Source organism: Nipponia nippon, unplaced genomic scaffold (assembly GCF_047370975.1).
Source record: "Nipponia nippon isolate SJK-2023a ecotype South Korea unplaced genomic scaffold, ASM4737097v1 scaffold_37, whole genome shotgun sequence".
Classification (NCBI taxonomy): Eukaryota; Metazoa; Chordata; class Aves; order Pelecaniformes; family Threskiornithidae; genus Nipponia; species Nipponia nippon.
Genome location: NW_028262355.1, coordinates 85,918 through 109,746, shown reverse-complemented (window position 1 = coordinate 109,746; position 23,829 = coordinate 85,918). Strand labels below are relative to the sequence as shown.

General features: G+C 47.2%; 1 protein-coding gene across 3 annotated transcripts in view; it reads left to right on the top strand.

The window, feature by feature from the left end:
* Positions 1–23,829, top strand: part of MYO5B (myosin VB) — a 153,808-nt gene that overhangs the window by 71,147 nt on the left and 58,832 nt on the right. For all 3 annotated transcript variants that reach the window (XM_087772767.1, XM_087772768.1, XM_087772769.1), the window contains exons 12-17: positions 1,359–1,499; positions 10,096–10,218; positions 11,483–11,566; positions 16,931–17,080; positions 17,751–17,848; positions 22,378–22,464. In XM_087772767.1, coding sequence (XP_087628893.1) covers positions 1,359–1,499; positions 10,096–10,218; positions 11,483–11,566; positions 16,931–17,080; positions 17,751–17,848; positions 22,378–22,464 — 683 coding nt within the window. The remainder of the gene's footprint in view (positions 1–1,358; positions 1,500–10,095; positions 10,219–11,482; positions 11,567–16,930; positions 17,081–17,750; positions 17,849–22,377; positions 22,465–23,829) is intronic.

The window sequence follows — 23,829 nt, the reverse complement described above, 5'->3', positions numbered from 1 at the left end:
GCACTGCAATTGCACTAAATATTCATATCAAGCTCAAAATGTTGCTTGGTTGATTGATGCGCTTGAGACTGGAAGCAGGGTTGCGAATGGTTTTGAGTAAGTAGAAAGTTTGCCAATTTTTTTTTTTTTTTTTTTGCATAGTTTCAGTCCTAAACCGAAACCTGGATGGTCTTGTGCAGAGTCCTGATTGCCAGTGTGAGACAAAGCATGGGTGGAAACCTGCCCATTAAGTGTGACTTAAACCTCTGCAATGAAAACTCTGTATTAAATAGCAGGATTGGACACACTCCCTGTTTTTTCACTTGGACGTGCCTCACAAAAACCTGAGAATCTTCTGGTTTATTAGATATAAGCCCTTACCTGCACTGGAAATGAAACCAGTAAGGGGTCGTCTTCTGCTTGTGTTGTAAGCAGGGAAAAAATTACTATTAGTTTCAGGATACAAAGGAAAACTTGTTAAATTTGAGCAGCCAAGTACTGTGGAGTAGTTTGGCACTTTGAAACCGTATCATATGCGTGGACATGAACATATGCAGTATATCTAATGTATCAGATCGCTGCTGCTAAAAATGAAAAGTAAATTATGGATTGTATTTGCACTATTCATATCTTAGTATGTCCAACTATCACTTCTGAAGCTTATAAATTCAAACTCTGAGATGACACGTTTGAAGAGATTTTAAAAAGCTATCTTTGAAGAAAAAAGTGCATTTGAAAAATCATTTTTTAATATGCTTAGAGTATCTCAGAAATAGCCAGAGACAATTTATCTGCTTGGGCAGAGGTCTGAGATATATAAGCCATGCAAATTTTTTTTTTTTTTTTTTAATAAGAATCTACAATAGACATGTTCCTGAGTCAGTCAGATACGGCTGCTGATACCTCTTCTAGGACGATGGGTGCTCTTTGTGAAGCTCTGCTCACAGATGGGGGCACACGTGCTCAGCCCTGGCTTGCCTCCCAGCTTGTGAACCTGCTGCAGGTCACTGGTTTAATCAGCAGAGCACCAAAGGAGAGAGGGTTTTTTCTCAGCCCAAGAGATATATATATCATTGCCATTTCAATATATGGCTTCCACCTCAATGTAGTGACAGCTTCAGTCATTTCCTAGTGAAAGTCATTTAAAGGCTTTTTTTTATTTTTTCCCCCTGTCCCGTGGTTTTTTAGTGTAAAGCTTTTGTTTTGCTTGCCAGAAGCTAGATTGTGTAAATGGCAGAGCCTGTACAAGCTGTACGGAGGGCACCTAAAGCTTCTACGGCTTCTGGACGCGCTGAGGGGACAAGTGGGTGAACAGAAAGGGGCTGACGCTGTGCTGACTGGAGCCACAGTCAGTAACTCTGCTGTTTTTCCACTCTCAGCATGTGTTTAAGCTGGAACAAGAAGAGTACATGAAGGAGGGAATCCCTTGGACTCTCATAGACTTCTACGATAACCAGCCCTGCATAGACCTTATAGAGGCGAAACTTGGTATCTTGGACCTACTGGATGAAGAGTGCAAGGTAAAGAGGAGCACCCACCTTTTCGCTGGCATTTTTATTTTTATAAAAGGTTAAAGAATGGGTTTTAACCTGTGGTAGTTTTCAAGAGGGTAAACATCTCCTTTCATGTGCGTTGCTAGCGTAGACTGTTGGCATTTGCTTTGCTTTAGGACCATTCAGAACCTCCTTGGCAGATGTTTGCTGCCAACCTGGGTACCTGCGCCTCACAGCGTATTGCCAGAGCTCACGTTTCTGGTCTGACTGCGTGTGGGGATACCCGTTGCTTGTGACTTTTGATTTCTTCAGTGTTATCCAGGAGCTGGAGTTCCTCCCTGTCTCAAGCCTTGTTTTGTCCCAAGGGAAACCAGAGTCCTCTTGCGATAGCTGTTTGGGGTAAAGTTGATTGCATGTAGCGTACAGACTTCAGATGCTGGAATTTGTGTTTCAGTGGCGCTTGGCATATAGAAAAAAGCATGTCTGGGAGGGCCTCCTGTTTGGTTAACCTTGGAGCGTCAAGGGACATCAGCCACATAATGAGGATTTGCTGAAGTCGGTGCCAAGTTCTGACTGACTTCAGGCCTGGATTTCACACAAGTTTTGCAGAAGACCAAAATTGCATGTCCCTTCTGCTCCTTTGAGATAGAGAAGCAGGAGCCAGGGATGACCTGTAGAAGTGTCTTCAGTTGTGTAGGCTTCTTGTTTAGCCATTCCTTCAGCATTCTTCTGTTGGGGTTTGGAATTGTGTCTTCCCTCAGCTTTTCTGAGTTTTGGGTTTGTGGTTGGTTGCGTTGGTTTGGTTGTTTTAAACCAAGCTTGTGATGTTGGGAGAGTAGTTTGCTGTCTTTTACCATCTGTCTCTCACAACAGCCTAAATTAAATCTTGCTTAAAAGTTGAGTAGAAATGCCAGAACAGGAACCCTTCATTAAAATCCATGAGAAAGGTTGGACTCCTTGTTCAGTCATGAATTATCAAATATAGGAACAAGGAACGTAAGATGGGAGATTTTCTTGGGAAGCCGGGATGCCTGTTTGAAGGTCTTTGGCGGGAAGAGGAGGTGGAAAGTCCACAGTTTTTAGGTACGGTCATCTCAACAGGAGAGCTCAGAGTGATGCTGCGATGAAAAGGGCTCCTACACTGGGCAGCGCAGCTCGTATCCCTTCCAGTTCTGGTGTCTGCACAGCAATGATGATGAGGAAATACTGGAGAGAGTGTGGTCAGAACAGGGCTCTCGGACATTGTGATACAGAGGATAAAGAAACTTGAGCGCTGCACGTGAGTGGTTGTGATAGTCAGTGGGAGGGATTTCAGACCCTTTGACACAAAAAATCCCAAGCATGCACGCAATAGCTAGAAGTTGAAGTTAGACTCAACCATGAAATAAGCCTTTTCAAATGCTGAGAAGAGCCTGGTGGAAGGGGATGGTGACTGCCTCCCTGCTGGATGTGGCTGCCTTGTGGAGCCTCAGGCTGGTTTTGCTATGGGGTGATCAAGTTGTCTTTGGGAAGAGTTTCTGTCGAGACTTGGATATATTCTGTGCCAGGAAATGTCTTACTGGTTGTGGAAGGGCTTTGAGGGTTTTTGAACGAGGGCAGGAAAGGGCGAGGCAATGGGTGGTGGGAGAGCTGCAGCAGGGAAGGGGCCCCTCACCAGGATAGCCAAGGTGATGAGAAGGACACAAGGAATTCTCGTTGGCTCTGTGGGATACGTGGGTATGGGACAGGTCTAGTGGCCCGAGGGCGGGAATGTCACGTTGCATCAGAGGGAAAGGTTTTGGATCCAGTATTTAGACTAGTGTCCCTGTTGGGATTTAAGGAGATGTATGACTTGTCTGGAAGCGAGGTGACCTGTCAAGTGGCTGCTCTCCTCCATGCGACAGGGCTGTCTTCCCAGGCACAACGAGGCTGTCCCAACCTGCACGTCCCACGAGCTCAGCCCTCGTCTGGGGTACAGACGCTATCTCTTTGCGATGAGCCAGAGTTGCGGCTTTGCCCTTTTCAAATCCAGTCTTGGGAAGGCTCCTTACGATTGAGAACAAATTAAACTTAATTTGATGCCCTTAAAATAGCATCTTAGCCAGTGCTGGCTCAGAAGGAGGTCAGATTATTTGCTTGATATTCAGCACCATTTCATTTAGTCTCTGTGCTATTAAGCCTGTTAAATTCTTCAGGCTTGAACCGCCTCCCGGGTGTTGTGAAGACCGTAAGGAAAGTTTCCCTCATGCCATATTAGCTGATAACACCCTTTGCTCCTCTCTGAAGCACCTGGCACTGGTTGCTGCTGGTGACATTGCGTTAGACGGAACAATTGCTATGGAACAGCAGGAATACGGCCAACTTTGCTGTAGATCTGCCTGGTAATACTTTTTTCATCCATGCTTTTTTGGACCAAAAAAATGAAACACAGGATCTATTCCCCCCTACATCAAATGCCAATTATCTGAGTATTTACCTGTCAGTGGGGAATGCTGTCATTAGTCACAGGCCCTTATTATGGGCCCCCTAATCAGCTCTTTTATAATAACCTGCAAGTGTTCTCCAGCTTTATGAAAATTTCAGCAAAGCCTGTCAAACTGAAAGCACCGGTTTAGGGATTAAAACCCTCACCCCCGCATCACCAGCGGTAGCGTTTCACCTCTCGGGGAGAGGCGGCCACGGTGGGCGCGGGACCACAATAGAGTAATTGCAAGTCGTCTCGTTAGCACGTACAACGGTGGATAAATATACTCCGGGGCTTGAAATGGCATCGAGGGGGTCCTGTCAACATAATGAAACATTAGCGCAAATGTGGAGGGTTTGTCGCTAACATTCTCGCTTCACAGAATGGATTTTTTTTTTAATCTTTAATGTGAGGTTGGGGAGGGTGTGGTTGGGTACGTGCTGAAGCGGTTCAGCTAACGAAGGTCATAGACCTTTGGTGCATAATGAGAGTCTTGTCACCGTTTAGAGAAGAAGGGAACCAGACAGGGTTGAAATGAGAATCGGCAATGAAAGAGAGGGCTCTTGAATTGAGATTGGAGTTTTAAGGGCTAAACCTGTCTCATGAAAGCAGATGATAAAAACCTTAGCTCTGAAAAAAGAGGGCTTTAGGAGACGTTTGGGTTTGGGGGTTTTTAAACAGCTTTGAGGTCTTAGGAGTTGGAAGCTGTTGTAGAATTACTAAGGTTGGAGGGGGCTTCTGGAGGTCATTTGGTCCAGCCTCCAGTTACGTCCCTGGTCTGCCCAGGAGGCCCTGTAATCTCTGCAGGACCTTATGTCATCTGCTAAGTGATCTTGGAGTCCTCAAAGAGCCTTTTCCCCATTCTGGATTGTCACCTGCCTGGATCTGGAGCTTTTAGGACCTCTTTATTTTGCTTTGACCTAAAAAGATGCCAGAGAAACAGCAAGAGTTCATGTCCCACGCACAGGAATGGCCTTGGCCAGAAACCAAGGCCACCGCGACAGGCGCAACATTCAAGTGTTGTAGCACAAACTGATGAGCCTGAAGAGGAGGGAAAGGGGAGAAGGGCATCCAGGAGAACCTCCCTCCTGGTGAGCTGTGAAATGCAGAGGGAGTCACCATAAGGCCAACAGTGGTGGTGGGAAATAATATGGGATAAGACCAGAGCCCTTGAGGAGAGCAAGGAGAGCAACGTAGAGCCCATCAGAAGAGACAGGTGTTAAGGAGGGAGGCTGTCTTCCGAAAATCCAGTTGTGGGAAGTTGGGAGGGTGTGTGGAAGACTTGCTTGGATGTCTGGGATGGCTTTAGGGTATGGTTGGTCTTGTTATAGAGGGAATGACTTTGGCAGAGGGGACAGCAGACTTCCTAGGAAGACTTTGAAGGCTTTGCGGTTGGAGGGAACGCTTGGAGAGCAACTTCAGTGCTCTGGAGAGGAGGAGCCAGTTGGGGTTGGTTTTTCAAGGGCCTTAAATTATCCTCAGAGGAAACTGAAGTCCCTAAGAAAGGCAGTCATCTCTCTTTGTCAAAGCCGGATGAGGTGTCCTGATTTTCAGGCTGAAATTGCTTGCTCTGTGTGAATGCTGCATATCTTCCGTACACTTCCCGAGTGTCATTTGGGAGTACAGTCTGAAGTTGCTGCGGATATCCAGGTTTCTCCGTAAGGTGTCCTGCTGCCTGGCTGCTTTCTTGCTTTTGCCTATCTTGGGATGGGAGTGGGAATGGAAAAATTAATGAAAAAAATTTTCTGTTAGCATGAAGTGCATCTAAACGGGTTTGCTCAAGAACGGGCTGGTTGGAAGTGTTGATGTGTCAATCACGGCATTGTTGTCTGAGATTTATTATGGATCTTAGTGAAATTCTTTCTGCTGAGGAGCAATGTGACCCTGAGGCTGCCAAAGGGGGATGTGTCTAACCAAACCCACGAGTTCCCTCATGTTCTCAAACTCTCTCACGGATCCGTTTTGTGTTTTATGGCACGTTGCCATCGCGTTACGCTGTTAATGTGCCAAATGCATTTTCTAACACTGTTCGAAAGATGCTCTATAACCTTTCCTGTGTCCTTCTGTCAAGTGCCAGAAATAATGAAGTCTGCTACTAGCAGACCGGTTTTCAATCCCGCTTGTCTCTGTGCATCTCTTGTGAACTTGGCTATCTGAGCAAATGTGTTGTCCTTGTCTGGATTCATTAGTTTTTTTGAACATCAGAAATCAGCATGGTGCCTTCCTATGCCACGTGGTCCTGTCCGGGGGGATTTCTGCTCCACGAGCAGATACACGGAGGTTGGACCTCTGGGCTTTCCTTTCGGGCGGACCGCCTAATCCGACGGCAGAATAACTTCGTCTACGTCACGCTGTCAGCTTTTATGACTTTAAAGTCAGGCACATCACTTGCAGTGGAACGTGTCTCTGGAGTGTGGAGGAAGCCCAAGCTCTTTTCAGGCTTTAACATATATTGGAGTGACGAGGAGAAAAGAAATGAAAATTTAAATAGCTCCTTCTGTGTTTTCAGAGGGTTGACTTTTAGATCATTAGGTTTGAATGGACCTTCACTGCTTATCCTGTTAATTGTCCTTCTGTTGGAGGTGATGGTGGAGGGAATCTCACCCTTTAGTCCAAACAGCTCCAAACATCTCCTCGGCTGTCTGCTGGTCGTGGTGGATGCTTGACCCTGGGACGCTTCTGATACAAAGGCAGTGGACTCGAGCCTAGGGGCTGACCCTGGCTGCGCCGGGTAGGTTTGATTTTGGTTGCAGTAGCTCCCAGCAGCTGAGAGGACAGCGTATGGAGATGGGAGGTGACCCTGGCCGGGATTACGCTGCCCGGCTGATTTTATGCAGAGCGGTGGGCAGAGGAACAGTGAGGACAGACGAGCAGAAGCAGTGACCTTGTGAAATTACTGGTCTAAGGTTTTTCCTGTTTAGAGATTTCCATACAATGCTTGCAAGGCAGTCGACTTCCCTCTAAGTCCTTCCCCTAAAAAGGTCCTGCACTGATGAGATAGTCTCTAAATAACTTTCTCACTGGCTCTAAAGGCCTTAAACTGCCAAGCCAATACAAAAAGCTCTTATAATAGTACAGATAACGGCCCTGTTAGTTTTTATCTCCAGGAGTTGGTCCCTATCAGGTGCTTCTCAGGCAGCTAAAAATACCCAGGCTGCACAGCGATGAGCAGGGAGTGGTGCGGGTACGGCGAAACCCTCTTTCTGGGAGGCAGGAGCGACGCCTTTGAAGTTCAACTCTGAGATAAGCAGGTTTTTCAGCAAAGTGGATGGCCTAAAAGCTAAAAGAGAGCCTGGTGCAGGATAAATCTGCAGCATCAGGCACCTCAGGTGGCTGCGGTGCTTTTGCTCTGCACCCGCAACTCAGTCCCGAACAGGAGAGACCTAACGATCGCTCTGGAGAGAGTGTTTTCATCAGTTATATTTCATATTTATATGTAAAAAAGAAACCCATCTGCATTTCTATAACCCCAGAGTTTAAATATGCATGTCTATCTTGCGTAAATATGTATATAATTGCATAAATATGTATAATTTAATATTTATATATAATCTATATTATTTCTATGTGTATCCATAATTGGCTACGCTTACAACAGCAAAATATAAAATAGTCCTGGGATAGCACGGCTTGCATGAGCGGCTGCTGCATTGAATTCAGCCACTTCTTCCACTTAACAGGAGTGGGCAGGAGCAGTTTAGCCCCATGTCCAGAACCCTTCTGGCACGTTTTGGCTTGCTGCTGTGAAATCAAAGGCTGGTTCAGAGCAGCGTAAAAAAATATTCATCATCTGTCTCAAGTTTTCCTTCGTACTGTTTTACTTCTTACTTTGGCCGGTTAGCAAAGAGGGTCCTAAACGTACCCTAAAAAACTGAGGCTTTATGGGAATTGTAATCATGAGAGTATCAGAAGTTACAAAATATTGTCATATGCTGCTATACAGCTACGGAATCATGGAACCGTTAAGGTTGGAAAAGACCTCTGAGATCATCAAGTCCAACCGTTAACCTAACTGCCAGGCCCACCTCTACCCCACGTCCCTAAGCACCACATCAACACGTTTTTGAACGCTTCCAGGGACTATGATTGCACCACTTCCCTGGGCAGCCTGTGCCCGTGCCTGACCGCTCTCTCTGTGAAGAAGTTTTTCCTAATATCCAACCTAAACCTGCCGTGGCACAGCTTGAGGCCGTTCCCTCTCGTCCCATCGCTTGTTCCTGGGGAGAAGAGACCGACCCCCCCCGGCTCCAGCCTCCTTTCAGGCAGTTGCAGAGAGCGATGAGGGCTCCCCTCAGCCTCCTCTTCTCCAGGCTGAGCCCCCCCAGCTCCCCCAGCCGCTCCTCCCCAGCCTTGTGCTCCAGCCCCTGCCCCAGCCTCGCTGCCCTGCTCTGGCCACGCTCCAGCCCCTCCATGGCCGCCTTGGGGTGAGGGGCCCAGCGCTGAGCACAGCATTCGAGGGGCGGCCTCACCAGTGCCCAGTGCAGGGGCACCATCACCTCCATGGTCCTGCTGGCCACACCGTTCCTGATACAAGCCAGGATGCCATGGGCCCTCTTGGCCACCTGGGCACACTGCTGGCTCATGTTCAGGCGGCTGTCGACCAGCACCCCCAGGCCCTTTCCCGCCGGGCAGCTCCCAGCCACTCCTCCCCACGCCTGCAGCGGTGCCTGGGGTTGTTGTGCCCCAAGGGCAGGACCCGGCCCTGAGCCTTGTTGACCCTCACCCCGTTGGCCTGGGCCCATCGCTCCAGCCTGGCCAGGTCCCTCTGCAGGGCCTTCCTGCCCTCCAGCAGATCGACACTTCCACCCAACTTGGTGTCATCTGCAAACTGACTGAGGGTGCCCTCGATCCCCTCATCCAGATCAGCAATGAAGATATTGAACAGGACCGGCCCCAACACTGAGCCCTGGGGAACACCACTGGTGACCGGCCGCCAACTGGATTTGGCTCCGTTCACCACCACTCTCTGGGCTCGGCCGTCCGGCCAGTTTTTAACCCAGCGTAGAGTGCACCCATCCAAGCCGTGAGCAGCCAGCTTCTCCAGGAGAATGCTGTGGGAGACTGTGTCAAAGGCCTTACTAAAGTCCAAGTAGACAACATCCACAGCCTTCCCCTCATCCACCAAGCGGGTCACCTTGTCATAGAAGGAGATCAGGTTGGTCAAGCAGGACCTGCCCTTCATGAACCCATGCTGGCTGGGCCTGATCCCCTGGTTGTCCCACACGTGCTGCGTATGGGCTTATAAAATAATAAAACAAAAGCTGTGTTGTTTTTTTTTTTCCATAGTCTTGGCAATATATTGCATTAACTCAAGTTTACAATGATTTAGTGGGTAAAAATTGCAGGTGCTGAGTAGGAAAGTAAGCTCAACCCCTCCTTGTAACTTCTGATTTGTGAAAAGTAGCCCATTCCCTTGCTGCACAGGTAGCATACCATGGCCGAATCCTTTCAAGGGCAGATCCATGTAAGACTTGCACCCTGATTTTGGTGGAAATAGGGTGCAGAAGGAGGGTTTGGCATCCAGGAGATTCCTGGCACAAGGGGCTGGATGCATGGGAGGGGGACACAGGAATCATTGGACTGCGGTAGGACAGGTATGTGGGTCTGAAGTCCCAACCCTGGGGGCAGCTGAGGTTAATGCATCCCGTGTTTGGGATCCAAGTGACCCCACCCCAAGCCTGCTGGGAGGCAGAGATTTCTTAAGAATTATCGTTTTATTATTATTTTAATATTTTAAAATTATCATTTTATTATCATTATTATTTTAAATTAAATAGAACCTGTTGATTGTTGTCTCAGGTGGCAGTTAGTGAAACTATTTGGTCGCCAAAAATTGCATTAAAAAAGTAATGTTGGTGCCTGAGCAATTAATGTAACTTAAGTGCAAAAACACTTCTTTAATTAATTTTTTTTTTCCTGCAAGAGCTGTTCTGGCTGTTGGAGCAGAGCCAGCATTCAAGTGTTTTTCACTGGAAATTATATTTTAGTGTGTTTGTCAAGAATATACATGAAAATAAAATAGCGCATGCTCCTAGGACTGGGGGGTGGAATTTGTTTTTCAAATATTCCTGTAGCCCACGTGGGCTATAGGAAGCCCACAAGGAAGGTTCCTCCAAAACCTTCCCACACCACCTTTGCATACCTGACCACATCTTTTTGGTCCATTTTCTCCTCGTCCAGGTTCCCAAAGGCACCGACCAGAACTGGGCACAGAAGCTGTACGACCGGCACGCCAGCAGCCAGCACTTCCAGAAGCCTCGCATGTCCAACACCTCCTTCATCGTCGTGCACTTCGCCGATAAGGTAACCGGGCGCCTATCGCGTGCGCTGGGACTTGAATGCAGAAATGGGAAACGCATGGAGGGAAGGAAGAGCCACTCGAAGGAAAATTAGTTTATAGTACGGGCAAACTGCTTTTTGGTGATAGGGATGCCTGGTTGGCAGTAATCTCGGTTGGGCGCTCAGATCTAGATCAGCTTGGAGGACTTGAGCCTCCAAACTATTACGCTAAGCTTTAAATAGTTGTGCTTTCTTGAGTAGAGAAAAATCCTCTTTCTCAAAGCTGTGGTGAAATGAATTTCTGTAAGGGCAGCTTCACTGCAAATATATTGGAAAAGGGAATTATTTTTGAAGAGCAGGAGATGCAAGCGTCAGCACAGCACGTGGGGAGGAACACGTGAGAGGAGACCCTGGGTTGATCCCACCCTTTTGAGGCAGAAGATGCCAACTGTGGGTTCTAAATCCCAGTGCCTGGTGCTGTAGGGTCTCATCCATGGGCTCCAGCTTCACTGAAACCCTGATGTGAGAGGCGTCACTCATAGCAAATAATCTTAAAACCTTGCAGTTTTAAGACACATTGGTTAGAAAGGAAAATGTATGCCAACCTGTGGACGTGTCCAAGGAGCCAGATGACTTGCAGGGGCTGCGATCCCATACAGGTGCTTCTCCTAACCAGGTTTGTCCTGGATGCAAGCAGCACTTTCCATGGCAGAGGCTGATACTCACCTTTCCTTAGGCTCGTGATTTTGCACGCATATCCCTCAGAAATTATATTCCTTTGCAAGCTTTGCCTTTTGTGAGCAGTTATTTCAGCCAACTTCAGATGTAAAAAATAAAACAGAATTTTCATCTGCCCTCTCAAAAGTCTTCCTTTGCACCTTGACTCTCTGCAACGAGACCTACAAAACAAGAGACCTACAAGAGATGTAGTCAGGAGATCTTTTGAGGTTTATTGATTAGCTTACAAGGAGTTGAGGAGTGAACAAAAGAGCATGTAGAGGGACTGATTGCATTTTTACCCCTGGTTTCCATGGAAGTGCAGTTGGGTCCCATACAGAGCAGCTTAATGACTAAGAAACAATTTGTGTTTGTGTCAAGGATTTTGCTTTCATTCAGATTCACTTTCTTTTATAAAAAGTGACCTTTAAATTCCAGTTGTTCCCCCCACTTCTCCCTCTCAGGGTTTTTTAAGGTGAGTTCCAACAGTTAGGGGAGTGGTGGGACACAGCACCTTCTCCCTGTTCGGTTGGTCTTTACCCTCTGGGCTTTTTCCTTTGTCTCCTGCTAGGTGGAGTACCAGTGTGAGGGATTTCTGGAGAAGAACAGGGACACCGTGTACGAGGAACAGATCAACATCCTGAAAGCCAGCAAGGTAAAAGCAAGGAGTCGGGAGATAATTAGCACCGCCGCCTTCTGAAGTGTGAGCTTCATGCTTGTGTTCCTGTGCCATGCCGCAGCGTGTCGTGTAGGCAAAAGTGGTTGGAGGCAGCTACGTGAACAGCAGCAAAAAAAGGAAATAAATGGGAGGAGGGAATAAGTGGGGAGAGGAGGGATGAGGCTCCTGGGGGCTATGGTTGCACCCAGGTGTGGATGTGCGTGGTCCTCTCCTTTCCTCCACCCTGTGTTGGTGTCCCGTTGAGGTGCATCAGAAAAATCCTTTCCTCTTCTTTTTTTGGTCACCGAGAGGAAAAATCAGGAACAGCCAGGTATGGGGCAGTGTAAATCCCACTTAACTCTTGCTCGGAGCTCCCCACCCATCACCTGGTACCGAAGGTGTTCTCAAAAGCATGCGGAGCTACAGGTGATCCTGGGATTAAAAGCCATGGTCAGCAGTGTAGTTTGTATATTGTGGGTAGCACTGCTGACCCTACCACCCTTCTGTCCAAAAATGGCTGTTCTCCTCAGCGAGAGTCCATCATACTTGGCACTGCAACTTCTAATTACTTAAATAATTAGTATGCAAAAAATAGGATTAATATACAATGCTGGAAATCTAACATGAACTCTGAGACATTCCAGCTGCTGCTAGAGTTATTTTACACTGCTGCCAATATGTAATATTAACAAATTAACGGACACTGATGATCACGCTTGCTCTTGCTCCTGTATTAAAAGACTTGTGCTGTGTACCTTTCCTCTCCCGAGTATTGTCAAAATGACTTGTGAGCACCTCATTGCATCAGAGCCAACAGAGACGTATTCACTGACCTCAAATACCAAGTCTCCTGGTAAAAAGCTTTTTGGCACCTGTGGTTTAAAGTCTCCATTAGTCCCGAGGGCTGTGAACTCGGTGGGCTGTTGGAAGCAGGAAAGCAGTAGCTGTGAGAGAAAACCTCTGCAGGCTACGGCGTGGATCGTGCCTGCAGTAAATGAGCGCTTGGCAAGGGGGCTTCAAGTTGGAGACTTTACAGTTGCATGTATGAACTGAGCAGATTTTGCACTGACTTCCAATACTGCACTTTTCTTCTCCATGAGCATGCATCTGCATTTGGGTGCGTCGGCTTAAACGTGTCAGTAACAGAGACATCTAAGGAATTTCAAGTCCTTGTTGTTTAAAACCAGACCAAAAGTTCCTCCCTGCAACCTTGAGTCTTTTATTGTCAATTAAGGAGTTGAGACTTTAAACTACCTTAAGCCTTCCAGGGGCAGCTGGAAGTTCATATGAAAATGCAGCCCTGCAAAGTCCAACAACACCATCCAGAAGCCAAAATTGAGACTGCATGACTCTGGCTCACCGTTGTTTCCACCAGACTTTGTGTGTGGTGTAGGGAAGGAATAAATCTGCTTTTCTCCAAACCATTTCAAAGCCTCGCCTGGCATGGGCCAGCGTGTTAACTTGCATTTTTTTTTTTTTTTTTTTTGCATTACAAATTTTGAATCCCCCCTGCGTATTGCAAACAGATGCGTCGCATATCCAGGTTTCTCCTCTTTATGCCTCCCTCCCTTGGGTTTATGGCTGGGTGTGACCCTCCGAATGCCGCCCTAAATAAGGAGCGTGATGAGGGGGAAGGGAGAAAGTATGATTTTTAGGAGCATTTTGGTCCTTGCCAAAGTAAGAGAGATGAGAACGGGAAATCAATTGAGTGTTGTCAGTGGCTTGCCCTCCATCTAAGCAATGAATTCACACGAAGATGGCAAGATGTGCAGTTTTCTCATCCATGCGGGTAGTTGTGAGGCTAATAATTGTGAAGCTAGGCTTTAATAATGCCCAAATCAAGATCTCTATGCGTTTGGGAAGCTCACAGCTTTCCCAGGGTAAAAACTGGCCATGATTAGAGCTTATTAGAAACACCAGGTAACCTACAGGAATAATTGATGCTCTATGATGAATTATTTAGCCAGTGCTGAACTTGCTGTTGGAGGTAGCGCTGCAGAACTGGCGATGTCCGATAGGGATTTCTGTTTGACTTCTCCCTGTAGGTGCAGAGGAGACCTGTAACTCGTCAGGGGTAGTGTGTTGTAGAGGGGGGAGGATGGTGCCACCTGCAAATCATTCCTTAAAAAAAGAAATGAAAAAAAATGCAGAAATGGCTTTATTAACAGCATCACCTCCTCTTCTCTCTCTCTCTCACATATAAGGACCATAATATAATATCAAAGCGGGCTGGACTTTAGTTTAATAGCAATAAAAACCAAACCCTGCTCCTCGCAACTGGTTTGCTTGGCCTTAAAACATGGAGTTTCTTAAGCCATTAATGTGTACACCTCAGGACCAAAGATTTGGGCTTACTTGGCCTGCAAACTAAGCTACTGCTCCTTGGGATCGGGTGTTAGGACCTTACGAATTCACGGTGGTGGCTCTGTAGGTGACACCAATGTCTGCATTTGTGATCCAGCTTAAAACATTCTCAAACGCTCTCAGCTCTGAGAAGCTTTGGGTGATGTTTTGATGAACTTCTGCCTTTGAGCCATTTCTTTAAAGGTGTGGGAGCGGTGGGTGCCATCAGCCCGTGCCGACGCTGTGCTGTCCTGGGAGGAAGAGCAATGCTTCCCTTGGTGGGAACATCCTCACCCTCCTCCTGCAAAGCCTCCACAACCTGATCTTCTGCTTCTGCTTTCCCTAACCCTGTTCGCCAGCACATTCGTTTATCCTGATTTTTTTGTTGCCTGTCACCTGCCATGTGCCCTCCATGGGTATAAACAAATAAATTTGTTTTTCTTTTGCTGTAAAAATCAACCCGGTTTCTCTGAACCAAAAAAAGCAGCAGTGGCAATGGTGAGTCTGCCACTCAAACGTGCTAATTTGACTAAAACTTAAATTTGTGCTGCAAAAGGCTGTGCCACGAGGAGATTGTCCTGTACTCGGGATCAGGCCTGTGTTCCTCTTTGCATTCCCACTAAGGTGATACACAGGGCAAGGGGGAACGCTGTCAATTTAACACGGCGAGGACTTAAAGACCTCTCCGTCAGCAAGTGCGTTGCTGACGAAGCGCTCCCACCAAGGCAGAATTGCCTTCTGCTAATTAGAATGCAATTACTGCTGTCAACAAGGTGGTGAAAGAGACTTTATAAAGCAGCTAATTAGGTTTGTTAGCGCTGGTCAGCTAAAACATTTGAGGGCTGATGTTCTTTGAATTATGGAAACCGATTTGAATACTGATTGAAAGCATATGGGCATGCTGTTAAGATATTATATTCCAGTTCTCTATAATTACAAATAATGCACCGATGGTTTCGACTCTGCCCGTTGGAAAGGAGGGATCCGTCCTTCTCACTTACCCCCAGCATCCATGGAATAGATCCTGGGCTGCCACAGACGGTCCCAGTTACGCCAGTGTTGCTTTAAGCAAGCTGAAAGCTCACCTCTGAGATTCTTGTCGAGCGTTTGTGCAGGAGCAAGCACTCTTTATTAATAGCAAGCGGATGGAGGGGTCGATGGCACTCCCAGCTATCCGTTGAGAAGATATTTTGAAATCTGAAATGACAGCCGGGGGGGTGTCACCGCATTGTCAGGCGTGAGACAGTAAAGCGGAGCCTGTGGTGGATGTCTTCCAGCATCAAGCACCTGCCACCCAAACAGCCCGTGTTTGCAGGAGGCAAAGCACCCGTGACAGTGCCATGTCATCAAAGTGCAACAGCTGTCAGGGTGTCTTTTTTTGGGACAGAGGGTTAGGCAAAGAAGGTGCAAGACTTTATTCTTGTAGGAGTTGAGTGAGCTGCACAGGCTGCCCAGGGAAGTGGTTGAGTCCCCATCCCTGGAGGTATTTAAAAGCCCGTGAGATGTGGTGCTTAGGGACATGGTTTAGTGGTGGGCTTGGCAGTCCTGGGTTAACAGTTGGACTTTGATGGTCTTAAAGGTTTTTTCCAACCTAGACGATCCTATGATTCTATGAAAAGCTGTGAGTATGAAGCAGATCCGTAGCAGGCGCTGTCTTGGACCCTGCAAGCCATTTCCTAACGTAATGCAAACAGTTTCATTTCCACAGTGGTGTTGAGGCTGTCATGCTAGCAAGCTGTGCGAACAACCTGCAGGACCGGGGCTGGAAATACTCCTGTCTCAGTCCAGGGATGTGACAGAGAGCCAGGCAGCCCTTTACGGCACGGGGCTGTCCATTAATGTCCATAAAGTGGTAAACCCCTGCACTCTTCTTGGGATCTTATTAGAAATACACCCAAGCTCGGCTTTCAGAGGAGCCTGGGATGGAGGGAAGAGCACCATGCAGTGTCCCGCTGCCTCGTCTCGGTGTTTTCGTGTGGACGTGTTGGGCATGGTGTGCCATGGACAAGGGAAGCGTGATGCTGGTGCCCTCTCCCATGGATGCTCCAGAGCGGGCGTTGCTGGTGATGTCCGTGCTGCTGGGGCGGCATCGCGGGTGCTTTGGCAGTGTTGCCGGTGATAAGTGAAATCCCACCTGGTGACAGTGGTTCTTACATTTAAGAATTTACTGTTTGAATGTAAGCACAGCTGTGGTGGAAACCAGTGTGGGTGCATAGCTGGATTCAAGATGTGAAAATTTAACGGCTCTGCTAAACAGACCAGATTTATTGCGACTTAGTATTCAAGTTCCCCAGCCTAATGCAAATTTGAACACCCTGCCCCTTAAAAAAAAATAAAAATAGCGTTAACTGCGTTTGCCAGCTCACCTGTTCTGCTGTTTATGAAGCAGAAAGGTTGCTGCTGGCTTGCCAGAAACCCCAGACTTCAGAGATCTGAGGAGCTAAATGTGGTGCTTTCAGGGCTGCCGAATGGCGGTCCTGCTGTCGCCTTGCTCGTTTGCGCTGAAATGCAGGTAATTAGTGAGGAAGTGCTGGTGTCTCTTAATTGTTTGGAAAAGCCAGGGGTGGCTCCGTGGCTGTGGTGAGAGCAGGTTGCTGCCTGTCCTCATGTGGAGACCCCATTCCTGTGGGATATGCTGTGTGGGCAGCATCCCTGCTGCCATCGGGACTGAATGAGTAGCTCAAAACGAAGCCTGGGAGCAAGAGTCACTTCACGTTCAGGAGGTTTTGTGCCTTGAACAACATGTCAGTGATGTAGCCTTTCAGCTAGCCATCCTCTTTTTTCACTTGTTTGATTTAATGTGCATATTTCAAGGTTTGATGAACTACAAAACAGAATGGCCCATGGTCCTGCTGACGTGGGTTATGTAGGCAATGCTTCTTGATTTCACTTTATTCCCCTTTTTTCCCCTTCTTGCTTTAAGATGAGGAAAAAATGACCAGAACGATGTGACTTGGATGGGTTCATTCAGCAAAGAGCAGGGCCAGAAGTACTCAGATATGTTGTCTTTCGTTCTAGTATCAAATGGTAGCAGACTTATTCCAAGATGAGAAGGATGCTGCACCCACCGCTTCCATGGGAAAGGGAACATCCAAAATCAGCGTCCGTTCTGCCAGGCCAGTGATCAAAGCTGCCAATAAGGAGCACAAGAAAACAGTGGGGCACCAGGTAACGTATGACATGAGCGAATCAGTTGACGGTAGGGGAATGGGGCAAGTGAATCCAGATACATTTTTACAGTTCAGATCTTGTTTCTTCAGTTTGAAGCAGAGATAAGTAAAAAGTTATTGTGGGGGGAAGTGGGAAGACCTTTCCATGACCCATGTTGAGGATGGGAACAGTTTGGCTGTTGCATTTTGGACATCTCCTAGCAGTGTCTTTGGAAGAGCAGGCTCAAGTAGTTTTGACTGGAAGGAGTTGAGACATGGTCTAAGGAGGGTGGAGGCCACTCTGGGCTTCACCGGACTGTATCCCAATGTACTATGGTGCTCATAAATTGAAACAACTTGAGAAAAAGAGCATTTTTTCCCCTGTGTGGGCAGTCAAGCAGTGCAACAGGGGCCCAGAGAGGCTGTGCTTTCTCCACCTTTGGAGATTTTCAAGACCCAACTGGATAAAGCCCCAAACAAACACTTATTGCTGTTGTACATCATTGAGCTGGAAGCCCTCAAGCCATCAGTGTCTCCTCTGAATTGCTCCTGCATGAGCTGGGCTGACGGGGAGGTTCACGCTATGTCACATCCAGAGGCTGGCACCGCAGGTGGCTTCTTGCCTGCCAACTTGGGCGTGTGGTACAGCACCTTCATCCCTCCTCAAAACGACTGGTTTTGTCTTTCAGTTCCGCAACTCGCTGCATTTGCTCATGGAGACTCTGGATGCCACGACCCCGCACTATGTGCGTTGCATCAAGCCAAACGACGAGAAGCTCCCTTTTAAGTAAGTGGGCTTTCAGATGAGCAAACGTGTTTGGCATTATAGCAACAGAGGGCGGTTGGGACTTTTCCTGTTGCTAAAGAGATTGCCCCTCTTGTGATGCTGTTCCCCTAACTGGAAGGTCCCCGTAGTCTGCTGGAGTCACTTCTCCTGGGTTTCATTGTGTGGTTTTTGTGCCCCTGAAACGAAGACTAATGCACGTCCTAGTAATTCGTAGATATACTCTGCTAACACTGAGCATCCTTGCTTTGCAATAATAGGGTCTTTGTACAATTTCATCTTAGAATTGCTTTGATTTAAATGGTTATAGTACTAAATAGTAAAAAGTAGCAGAGAAAGAAATTAAAAAGTGGAGATAAGCGGTGTGCTTGTAAAATGAACAAAAATGTCTTGGTGCTTCCAGAATCAATGTGAAAAAAGTAAAGACGTGACTTTTATCAACTTCAGGCAGGTTTCCAGGTGAGTGAACAGCTGAAGCAAAAAGCCAGTCTTGATCTTCCTCTGTAGTTCAGAGGTGTATCGCAAGCTGTGAACGTTGCAACCGAAAAGCTGTTAGCCTTCTTTGACCTCTTGGATAATGTGTTCCTGTCCAATTTTGTTCCCTGTAACTCCAAGAAAGCTTGGCCATTAGTATGCAGGGACCTCATAGATCTTGCTGTGATGTCTTCTAAAGGCTCTGGCATAAACTGCATGTGGTGACATTTAAGAAAGCAGAGTTATAACTGTGACCTGTAAGCAGGGAGGCATTGCCCTCCAGCTGATCCAATGCAGTCTGAGCGCTCCCGGTGAGCACGGTGCCACTTCAGAGTGCAGAAACGGCTCCAACAGCGTCCTGCAAAGGAGGATGAAGCATCCGTAAACAGGCTCACCCTTGGTCGTGACATGCTGGTGGCTATGTATGAACCAGAAAGCTTCACCAGCTTGGCTCTTCTCCCCCTGCAGACAGCAAAGCGAACAGTATTGACGGTTAGAAGACATTCAGGAGCTGGCTTATATTTAGCTGATTCATTAGATGATTTGTTAACAGCTCTGGAGAAGGCTATGTTGGCTGGCTGTGCTGGGACGGCAGTTTCTGTGGTCTGCTGTATCTGTTTAAAAGACAGGTAGACGTGGTGCTCGAGGACATGGTTTAGTGGTGGGCTTGGCACAGGTTAACGGTTGGACTCGATGATCTTAAGGGTCTTTTCCAACCTTAACGATTCCATGATTCTATGGTTCTATTTCACGTACCATTTTGTAGGTGCTGGAGATGCTCAGGGCCTCGATCTCTTGTTGCCTATTGCAGAGGTCATGCATTGAAATGAAATTCAGGATTGCACTTTTTGTTTGACTGCTTTGTTTAGATAAAGCACAGAAGTATTTTCTAACTTTCTGTAGTGGAAGTGGTAGATGCTCTGCATGGTGAAATGGCTTCACCTTTCCAAAGGGTGTTTCCAAGACTCCATGTCCCTACTTGGCTCTGCTTTCAGCTCATCCATCTTCACTTCTTTGCCTTTAACTTTGCAATTCAGTTTTTCATGTGATGCTCAGGATGCAGTTAATATTGTTTTGTAAATGTGCAAGCTCCTGGTTGTAAAGGTGCAGTAATTATCTAAATGAACCCAGTTGTACTTCTAAGGTGTTATGGGTAGCAAATACCAGCAGGACAATTCTGCCCGTGCCTGCCCGCGGTCTGAGTGATGACTCGGTCCGATGCGACGCTCCCCATCTGGCGAATGTCAGAGTTGTCAAAGCTTGGGATTTTGAGAGCAAAGGGCAAACAAAAGGAGACACAAGAATGGTTCTGGAGGAGCAGCGTGCAGGTGTCTGTCTGCAGGCGGCGGCATTGCAGGAGTCACCGTGGGCTGGAAACAACAGGAGGGTGCTTTGGGTTGGGGTGGTGGTGTTGCATCCCCATCTACGAGCCAGGAAGCAGTGGTTCGGGTGTCGTGTACTGGGGCTTCTTCTGCCAGAGGTTATCTCCCTCCTCGCCCATCATGGATTGCTTAATTGAAATTGTGGTCTGGGAATCTTGGTCAGTGTTGATCGTGCTGCCACCATCTTGAGGAATTGAATAAAGTCCACTTGCTTATATGTAAAACTCGGGTCTGGAGAATACTGGGATGGCTGTAAAGGATTCTGCACTTCAGAGGCACTTGTGCTGAAAAATCCACAGTGCCAGAAGGCATTAATGAAATGAAACAACAGAGGCACTGCTCTGGGTTAGCGTTGAAGTGGTATCTTGTAGCATGCAGAACACTCGGTGTTATGTTCATTGTTCAGCGAAAAAACACGGACCTTTTTGTCTTCCTAAACCATAACAGTTTTCAGCTCGCAAGAACATTACATTTTTGCTACAATGAGATGTTTAGCCTGGAGAAGTGACCTAATAGCAGCCTCCCAGTACTTACAGGAGCTACCAAGATGATGAAGCTGTGCTCTTCACAGCAGTGTGTGGTGGGAGGACAGGAGTCAACGGCCACAAATTAACATGAGAGGTTCAGATTGAAGATAAGGAAACTTTTTTTTTTTCATCCCCCCCCTGGGGACAGTCTATCAGTGGAGCAGGCTGCCCAAGAGAGGCTTTGCCACCTCCATCTTTGGAGGTTTTCAGCCCTTGACTGAATAAAGCCTTGAGCTATGGGTTTGCCCCCATAGCTGCCCCAGCTTTTAAACCTAGGAGGTTGGACTAGAGACCTTCTAAAGTCTCTTGCAACCTACGTTACTCTCATTCCTACTTTACATCTTGGTTCCAAGGTAAGGTTTGTTTCTTAGGGAGGTGAGGGGTGTCAGCCTGGAGGAAGCGTTGGCACCATGCAAGTGATATTTGCTGCATCTGAGGTTGATCCCTCATGGAGAAGACTTCAAAGAGAGAGGTGCGAGGGGAATGCCTGACTTCAGCTTGTACCTTTGACAATTTTCCTTCCAAATTCTGTTTCAGGCAGGGTTTGTGATCTCTTACCTGAGTTTCCAGGCCAAAAGCAAGTTGCTAGGTGCTTCTACCATGGCAAGGAAAAGGAGCTCATAATAATGTGTATTCTCTCCACTAGAGAGGGTCTTGGCTTTCCATGCTGATAAATCACTGCAGCCACTCTGGTGATTGCATTTCACCCCTGCTGAGCGGGGCTTGGTCACGCTGCGGAAAGTTCCCTGTGTGTACAACGTACATTGCCCTGGGGTCTTCCAGGACTGAAGCTTCCCCGTCCATCTAGCAGTCCTGTTTATTATTTATTGTTATGGAAATGGTACCCTCGTGGATTTTTCCTTGAAGTGAGTGACAGCCAAGACTGATTTTCCACCCTGCATCATGGTTGCAGTGTTGTAGTGAATAATTTGCTGTAGACTTGACAGGTCCAGGGAATTTAAAAACGCACAAAGTAGCGGGGGCCTATTTCTTATGCTGCTTTTGCACAGCAGAGGCGAAGCAGAATTATTCACGCACTCTTGACCTGCGGGTATAAATACTTCGGGCTTTCAGGAAGGGACAAGCAGGTACCTGAGAAGGTTTAGTTCCTCAGCCTTGTTCTGGAAGCCTAATGCAGCTGTGGACATCTGCATCGTACGAGTCCAAGCTTGATCCATTGACCTCTTCCAGGGTCCAGCATCTCGAGCTGGAGAGCTGGGACCTCTCTGTGCATTTGGTGTCAGGGGTGGAAGGAGGGAGAAATGATGGGGGATGCTGGTACCTGCCCTCTGTGCAAAGATAGACCGATCCAAAAGCGGGTTCATGCCAGGAGCCAAAGAGAGCACAGCCCAAGTATTCAGCTGGAAGTTGGCGCAAAGTTTTTCAGCACAAGTTGCTGATGGAAATGAGATGCCAGTGATGAGGGATAATGCCTGCTAGGAAGAGGAGGGCGGACAGCTGAGAGCAGAAATACCTTGAATTTCCACATGACGCCTACCAAAGCCCTTAGTCTGGAACATGAGCACTGCTGTTTTAGTAAACTTAACGGTCTGCAAACCTGTGGGACCTGTTAATTACTCAGTTTTGATATGGAAGTTAATATATCAGATTTATTTTGCTGTTGAATTGGATTTCTTTCTGGAAATATGTTATTGCCCTTATAGCTGCAGAAGTAATCCTGTCTGGTTCATCAGGCAGCTTGTGATGGGGTAGCCTGTTCTCTTCTTTATCGTAATTGTGTTGCTTTACGTAGCTGGGCAGGTTATGGCTGTGAAGACTAATTGCAACAGATTGTCATCTTGTCCCAGGAGCACCGCTTGGCATTGATAGTAGGGCAATAGCAAGGTCCGGCGCACTTGAAAAACACGACATCTCGTGACGTGAAGAGAAAACGTGCGACGTCTGTGCAGCCTGTTCCCAAAGCAAGGCATGGGATTTGTGGTTATACTGAGGTTTGCAAGGGAATGGCCATGGACAAAAGCTATCCATGGATGTATGGTTTTCTTCAGCCCCTATACTAATGATGAGAGCAGAGCTTTTTTCCACAATTCGGAAGCTAATTCCTGTCCCCAAAAGAGTCACTGTCAGGTGGGTTGATGATGCGGGTTCATTCTCACTGTGTTAATCTCTATCCTAAATATAATTGCAGATTTGATCCGAAGAGAGCGGTGCAGCAGCTGAGAGCTTGTGGAGTGCTGGAGACTATCCGCATAAGTGCAGCTGGCTTCCCATCCAGGTACCGTGCTGGGAATTTGGCGCGGTGTTGTGCTTTACTCAGCAGGTTCATTATCTGGGGCGAGGGAGGGAGAAAAAAACCACCAGAGTTCTCGGGGCAAACAGGGTTTATTTAGGTTGGTTTGTATGCAGGACAGATTTTTCCCCTTTTTCTATTTTTTTTTCATTTTGCAAAACTCGCTCTAGGTCCTGGGTTCCTCAAATCTAAGAGATTTCTTATGAAGCGATGAGCTGCAAAGCGAGGCTGCCGGAGGCTGTGTTGTGTTGCGTCCAGCGTTTCAGCTGGTGCTTTCAGTATGGTCCTGAGAAGTAATTTGCTGGGGTGAAACCTCCAAAAATGCTGGTGCATGGCAGATAAAGGAATCCAGCTTTGATCCCATGCAAAGCAAGTAGCAAAATAACAGCTCTATATCCTCTACACCCATCTTGCCTGAAAGCAAGCATTGCCCTAGAAGACTTCTTCCCTGCTTGCCTCAAGCTCCCCGTACAAAAGCTCCTTGCACTGTACGCTTTGCTTTCCTTTTTTTTTTTTTTTTCCTTCTGGCTTCAGACACCTGCTGCAATAGCAATTTCAGCCAAAAATTTTTTGATTATACTTGCAGAGAAAGAAAATAAGGGTTGTAAATTATTATTGCAGACTTTCACACCGCAGATCCAAAGCATACTAGGCTTCAAACTCTTGCATCTTAAAAAGGAAAGGTTATGGGTGGTGTGGCTCTTGCTGATTGTGACACAAAATTCAAAAGAGGTTTTTAGGGCCTAATAAATCAGAAAACGTAAACTATAAATAAGCCCTGAAGATGACGAGCAAATAATTCTAAAGATGCATCAATTGCGTTTTAGTGCCAAGCAGCTTTGTGCTAATGTCAGCATAGCCATCGGCCTTTTTATGTGGAACAAAGGAGTTATAAATACGCTCAGTAAAGAGTCGGCTAAGCGTGATCTTGAACGCCATGAGAAACTCCCTGTCCTGGTTTTTGGGGAGGAGCGTGCTGCCTATCAGTTGCTCTCATCTCTTGTGAAGCTGCAAAGAGCCTCTGAAAATTGGTGGCAGCTTCAGTGCGTCGACATGAGATGGTTCTGCTGCACTTAGCCCATGTAAAACCTCTGCTGGCCAGTGACCTCCACGGACAGGCAAAAACTGGCAATGGGGATCTCCCTGGCTGGCTGAGCTCGACTCCTTAAGAAAGAAAAAAGGGAAAGAAGGAAAAAAGGGAAAAAAGAAAAACACAGAAACCAATTTCTCTCTTTTCTCTGCCAGTGTAGGAGGGTGAATGGAGATTTGGGCCCTCCTGTTGGGGGTCTGGCCCTGTTAGAAGACCCAGCACCACCTTTGGCTCCCATCTCTGCAGTCTTCAAGGCATTT